Source organism: Limulus polyphemus, unplaced genomic scaffold, assembly GCF_000517525.1.
Source record: "Limulus polyphemus unplaced genomic scaffold, Limulus_polyphemus-2.1.2 Scaffold1470, whole genome shotgun sequence".
NCBI lineage: Eukaryota > Metazoa > Arthropoda > Merostomata > Xiphosura > Limulidae > Limulus > Limulus polyphemus.
Genome location: NW_013667080.1, coordinates 51,394 through 58,601, shown reverse-complemented (window position 1 = coordinate 58,601; position 7,208 = coordinate 51,394). Strand labels below are relative to the sequence as shown.

The following is a 7,208-nucleotide window of genomic DNA, read 5'->3' as shown; positions in this document are numbered from 1 at the left end:
ATATATATATATATATATATATATACACACACATATATAATTTTCATTAACTCTTTTGCTATGGGTAAGTCAAAGTGTGTTACTTCCAAAACACTTATTGTCGCTCACACTTTAGCTTTATCCCAAGAAAAGGTTCTTTTCTTTGCCCATCTGATAATTTTTATGAATTCTACCCCACTTGCTTCAGTTTTTATACTCCATTATATTGCCACAAGGGATCTTAATCTTGTTATTCTCTCAACCTACGTCAATGTGCCCTCTATATAGGATCCGTATATAAACTCTCCATTATTCTTTCTTATTCACTTTTTCTTGACTACAAAAGTTTACATGTTTGCTGCGGGTTTCTCTTCAGCACTGTTACTACATTTGCAACATTTTCTTTTGAATTATTTTAGATCTTTTTTGTTGGGCTTGAGTTTATATGTTTGTTTTCTTATTTATGGTTAAAAAAAATTTTTTTGTGAGTCATTTATCAGAGATGAATACTCACGGGCACGTCTCAGACATGGAGTCATCTGATGCCCCTCGTTTACTACCTCACGAGTCTAATATTACTCGGGCATTGGGGGGGGGGCACCCCGTGAAGGACATACAGATCCTTATATAGAGAGTCTTACATGTGATCTGATACTTTTTCTTCTGTTGGCTCTGAGGCTGAGTTGGTTGGAGATCAAGGATGGACTAGTGAGAATCTCAGCTCCTTTGCTCAGACAGCTACTTGGGTGAACTTTCTGCCTTCTGCACCCTTTTTTATAACTAGTACACCATGTTTTTAATGTTTTGAGTATTTCACCTGTAGCTTTTGAATCTTCACCTTCTTTATTGGGAGAATCTAGTCCGTCCGGTTACCTGGTCCTTCCACCTTCGTCAGATGTTGCTGTGTATGCAAGGAGATTTGAGATCAATTGAGGGAGGGTGCTGCCATACCTCATCCTCCTGGTTTATTGGATCAGCATAACTTGGCTTTCTATCACATTCTTTATTGGGAGAAAGTAGTTCGTCCGATTACCTTGTCCTTCCACTTTCGTCAGATGTTGCTGTGTCATCTGATGCCCTTCATCTACTACCTCATGAGTCTAATGTACTTGGTCATCGGGGGGACACCCCGTGGAGGACTTACAGTTTTTTATATGGAGAGAGAGTCTTACATGTAACCTGATGCTTTTTCTCCTGTTGGTTCTGAGGCTGAGTTGGTTGGAGATCAAGGGTGGACTAGTGAGAATCTTGATTCCTTTGCTCAGACAGCTACTCCTGAACCTCAGGCAGACATTCTGCCGCCTGCACCCTTTTTACAACTAGTATGCCATATTTTTAATGTTTTGAGTATTTCTCCTGTAGCTTATGAATCTCTACTTCCTAGTTGGGGCTCTGGAAAAGATGCCACCATTCATCTTAATCATCTTATGTCTTACAGAGTTTGTCTTATGACTTACAACAGTTTTGTGTTTTTTTTAATCATATTTTGCAACTGTTGTCTGAAGCCTCTCATAGATCTCCTGCTCAAATTATGGAGGATTTTATTTGTTAATTGACTTCCACTTTGGTCAGGGTATAAGCTTCTGCTCTATCATGGGTATCTTGGTTGGTTTGTTGCTGGGATCTTTTGAAGAGAGATGCCTTATTGAAGGGTTTTCACTTTCCTGTGTCGGCCCTTAGAAATCTCAGAGAAGTCTCTTTTCTTAGACAGTCTATTTTTATGGGAATTCCAGATTCCATGGAGTTTAAGTAGATGTGGCTTGTCAACATTGTTCACTTTATACACTGGTTTCTCAACTGTCCCAAAGTTCATCTACAGGACAGTTTAGTACATCTCCTGTTCGAGTTTCCAGATCTCCTGCTTCGGTGCCATGATCCAGTGGAAAACAAGGGCAATTTCAGCCTTACCAGCATGGATCCTATTCTAGAATGGAGCCCTGATTTTGGTGGTGGTGACTACCTTATGGGGTCAGGTCCTGTGGGGTCTCGCGTCAGGAGAAGATCATTCAGTTCACATCTCCACCTCCTTCTCATCCATCTCTCATACTGGTTGGCCTTCCATGTCCCAAGGACCTGCTTACTTCCAACTGTCAAGCACAAGTAGTCCAGGGTTTTTATTCTCGGTTGTATGTAGTACAGAAAAGTACTGATTAGCAGCTGATCATTGACTTTTCTCGACTCCATTGCTTCTTCCAGCCTCCATGAATAAAAGTTGTACTTTTATGTTGCAATTGCAGTCATTCTTGAAAGAAGAAAAGGGTAATTTAGATTTATTTCATATTTTTTTATGGTGGTTACAATATCAGTGAAAGTGACTGAGTCTGTATAGAATTAGGGTAGAGAAAATAACAGATAAGATATAAAGTTTTACTTTAAAAACACTTGATATTTATTTATGAGGTTTTAAAGGTTAGCAAATGAAACTTATAAATTTTCAAATGAAGAATTTTTAATATCTTAACATTAAGATCACTCAGAGCAGACAACACTGACACTATATAATCATGAACAAATCTTTAGTAAAAATACTTAATTAACAAATCTGATTTTTTGTGTACTGAAACTTGGCAAATTTTGTGAAGATACATGTACTATATTAAAAGTTGTAGTATGAAGACTGATGTTTATTTTGTGGTTACAAGGTCAGTGGGATACACCGACCCCATGTGGAAGGAGTTAATGGAAAATTTATACTTTTATAAGGCATATTATCCATTAAAAAAGTGACTAAATAAGCTTATTGCAGCTAAAAACTGGTGTACAAGTAATAAACAGATTTACAAGGTGACAACAGTTCGCTAAAGGAAGCTCAACTTTTATAATCTGGTTACAAACACAAAGAAAACCACTGTTTCAGTGTATTAGTAACTATATCACAATAAGTGAAGTAATTTCAGTAAACACTATTTAACATTGGTTTCACCTATTCTGAGTACTTTTTTTTTTTTTTTTTTTTGTCAGTAGTAGAAAGTAAACTATTTGTTACTGTTATAATTGGTTATTATACTTTCTTGAAATTGTAGTGAAGTTGACACTTTAGACATGCCATATCATTGTCTAGATTTGCAATTCTTAAGTAAATACATTGTGTATAAAATTCTTAGTCACCAAAATGTGGCTGTGACTTTTAAGTACAGTTTTGTTTGAAGTTTCCTTATTTTACTAGTGAATCTTTTGTGTCCAAGTGTAGGCTGTATTGTATAATTCCATAATCACTTAATAATAGTAAAATATGTGAAGATTACTAATCTCACACCGTGCTTTCTACTCATTCTCATTTGATCTCTGAATTTCTGGTTTCAAGAAGCATTGGTTATTGTGGGGTTTTAATTTTTTAATTTTTATGTTTTATCTGTTTTTTGATCCTTCACAATTTCTTAATATGATGGTAAACTAGTAAAGCACTTTTCAAGTATGTGCTCAATTTCACTCAGTTTAGCCTCATTCATTCTTGATCTTCATATTTTATGGAAGTATTAAAAAAGTTGAAAAACTAACGAGACACATTAGCATTTAGTTATGAAGTATATTGGAATTATATGTAAGGTTTAATTGCTAACAAGAAAGAAGTGCTTGATTATGAATAGTGGCTCAGTATATTACTGCTTTTTGTCTATTATGTAGTTATGTGAAGTAGGCTTAACAATTGCTGTCATCTGAAGATTAGTCAAGTAACCACGGATTCAAGAACAAATACAAAAAAACTTACACATTAGAAAGAAAAATATAGTTTAACCTTTCTGTATGCACACAATTAGAATTATTGATAATTAAAAGATTGTAAAAAATGAATATTAAAAGGAATTTTGTATATCTGTGTCAGCACTGATTTTGTTAATTGTCTTACTAACAGAATGCCTCCTGTGGCCACTATGCCAATGGGGTCAATGGCTACATCATCTATGCAACCAGGACTAAGGGGACCACCACCTGGAAGTGGCATAACTACAATGATAACTGGTCAGACTCCTGCAAAACCTCTCTTTCCAGCTGCTGGAAAGGTTGGTATATCCAGACGAAATATTTATTCTGTGAAAAATCTATAAAAAAAAAAAAAAAAAAAGCAAATATTGCTAAGAATTACTTAGGTAAGGATTAAGGTGGTAATTTTACAAAATGTCTCAAGCTGGATTTTTTTTCTTTCTACTAAAATGTCAAAAAAGCCAGCATTCATCATTAAAAAAAGCTTTTTACACAACATAGTGTTAAGTAAGGCTTGGAATATTATAATTTACAGATGAGAGAAGCATTATATTGTTTTTTAATTTAGATTTTTTTTATTTTTGTGAACTGTGCAATAGCTAAACATTTATTTTTATTTATTAAAGAGAATTCAGTCTAGCTATCAAATAGGTTAAAGAAAGAAAATGGTGGAAAAAAGTCCATAATCCTGTTTTTCAAGGATGGGTCCCAATTTTCAACCTTTCTGTGATAATTCAATTGTAAACCATAGTCTCCTTTTTTGTTTAGTTCTTGTTATAAAGATGTTTAAATTTCACATGTATATTTTGTAGTTTGGAATTCTGATGTATTTTGTCAATTACTATGAAATTTGGCATGGAGTTGATATCCCATGGATTTCAATAATTGTTGTATTATCTCAAGTTGTGGTCTTCCTGTGGGTCAGCAGTAAGCTTAGGACTTACAATGCAAAAATTCAGAGATCAGGTCCCTGTGGTGGACTGAGCAGACAGCCCACTGTGTAGCTTTGTGCTAAGATGAATGAAATGTTTTCTTGTTACTTAAAAACAAAATACAAACTAACATAATTTAAAATGCATAGTTAAAAAGTCCACAATAAAATACCTCCACCGTTTAATACAAATTTAGGCTTTGTAATGTAAAATACATTTAATAATAAGAACAATCTTTACAGTATTTCTGGATTTATACTTCTAAAATAAATAACAAATATGATGTAAATATGTATGGCCTTTTTGCATTGATTATAAAGTGAATAAATTGTAAATTATAAAAATAACTTGCATAATTTGAACACCATTTATTAACATTCACACCCCCTTCCGACATATCTAAAAAGCATAGTAATTTGCTTAAGCTAGAAAAATAAAAATTACTATCAAATTTACATAAAATAATTGCAACAACCAATTATGAATGACACTTTATCTCAGAAACCATTGCAACGCATTACAATGAATAGTAGATAATAAATATAGTTACATTTACTTTTATGGAATGTATATTTAATATTTTTAAGTACAGTATTTATTCACAACTAGTAGAGACCCGCAAACCATATCCGGCCAACTTAATTTCTTTGTTGTAACAGTACTTCTTTAAATATAACATGTCTAGCACAATACAAACAAATTGTAATCAAAGACAATTAAAAGTGTAAATCCACTTGTATATAGGTCATACTTTATAAAACTTTAACTTATGTTAGGCGTAAATTCGATAAAGAGATAAATTAACACTGTAACCCGTGTAAATTTTTTTTTTACTTTAGTTTAGTTAGGACTAAACTTTATTGTACTTAATATTATCGATAAATAAACTTATAATGTTATTCTATGACCTAACGTCAAAACTTTTAAAAAACTTTGATAAGTTTTTAATATTCTATTGTACAAAATGGTTAGTAAAGTATATTTACATTCCCCTTTTGTTGTTACTTCTTGTTTCATATAGCAATTGTAGTGACATCATCATTGAGCTTTGCAGCTCTCTGCCGCAGACAGACAGACTGTCATCGAGTAAATTATGCGCTTGTGCAGTTTTTCTTGGGGAACATTCTAACTACGCATACCTATGCAGCAGGTTCTTGGTCAGAAAGCGTAACGGTCGTACATACAAACAAGCAGAATAATAGTATAGATAACCAATTGTGCAGTACACTAGTAAACAGACTTTCAAAAATTGGTGATGGTGAGATATGCTCTTAATTCTTTCCAGTCAGAAAAAGAATAAAATGTAGCAAAAGTGTTAATGCTTTTGGAGAACAGTAATAAAAATTATTTCATTTAAAAAATAAGAATTAAACTTTATATCCGAGAAAAAGTAGTTGTGTTGAAAGAATAGTAACAAAGATAAAAAAAAAAGGAATAATAATGTAAAACCACACCTACAAAAAAAAAAAGCTAATCGTTAAGTAAAAGCTGTATGAACAATGTAAACAAAGATGCACTTTTTTCATGCATACAAAACAAATTGTGTGCCAAACAAGTGAAATCTGACAGAAAATAATTATAAAATATGATTGTGGTAAAGAATATGAAGCAGTCAAATAAGATTTTATAGATGAATCTGTTGCTTAGAGGAAAACAGGAATATCAGAGTCATCACAACAAAAATAGTATAATAGTATAATAATGACACAGAATTAGCTAAAAGTGAAGATAAAATCAGGGATGAGAATGAGCTGGCATTTGGACATCCACCCAGTTCGATCAATATTGATTAGAAAAATGCTAGAGAGGTGGGGTGCTGGAGCTGGAAACAAAATGCTAGTAGGCTCAATCTGAGATTATCTTGTTTGGTTTGATATTTATATTAAACCAAAATGTATAGATGATGAGATTCCTTTTAACTAACTGATTGACAGACAGCTAACCGATCAAAAAAGTTTTTTTTTCTTTCTTTTTTTTTTAAAGTCAAAGGTACCTGAACACCTTGGAAATTCCTTAATATGCATTGGTGGATGATCTTTAAACCTATAATTTTTTGTCCCTTCCGCTGGAATTATTGTCATGATATTTTAATAATTATCATCATACCTTATAAAAAAATTATAAATGGTGGATAAAAACTTGGTTTGGAATAGTTTTCAACCAAAAAGATATAAATGTTATTGGATGATGGATGAATTGTGATTTACAGGTGGACACTGGTAGTGTCTGTTCATGTTTAAGGAGTTAACCCTTTCCAGACGGGTCATGGGTGAAAGGCCATGTCATCTCGTTTGTTTACTCACATTCAAAATTTTTATTATTCTACTATTTCTTGAATTTATGTCAATAAGTTTGGCATTAAACTGTAGACTATAATTAAAATTTTAATACTATATATTACTCAATTTCTTAATTTAAAGGCAATTATTAGAAACACAGATAAACTTCGATTTTTGTGTGTCATGTGGTATGATAAAAGCAGCACTGGTTCAGATTAGATGTTTGTGAAGTCAAAATACTAAGTATAGTTTCGAACGAATTAGAAACTCAAATTACCGATACTGACAAGCTAGAATACAAATAAGAGCCTCTTAT

General features: G+C 32.8%; 1 protein-coding gene across 1 annotated transcript in view; it reads left to right on the top strand.

Moving 5' to 3' along the window:
• Nucleotides 1–7,208, top strand: part of LOC106463722 (BUB3-interacting and GLEBS motif-containing protein ZNF207-like) — a 38,363-nt gene that overhangs the window by 16,443 nt on the left and 14,712 nt on the right. Inside the window, exon 6 of the mRNA XM_013923785.2 lies at nucleotides 3,833–3,980. Coding sequence (XP_013779239.2) covers nucleotides 3,833–3,980 — 148 coding nt within the window. The remainder of the gene's footprint in view (nucleotides 1–3,832; nucleotides 3,981–7,208) is intronic.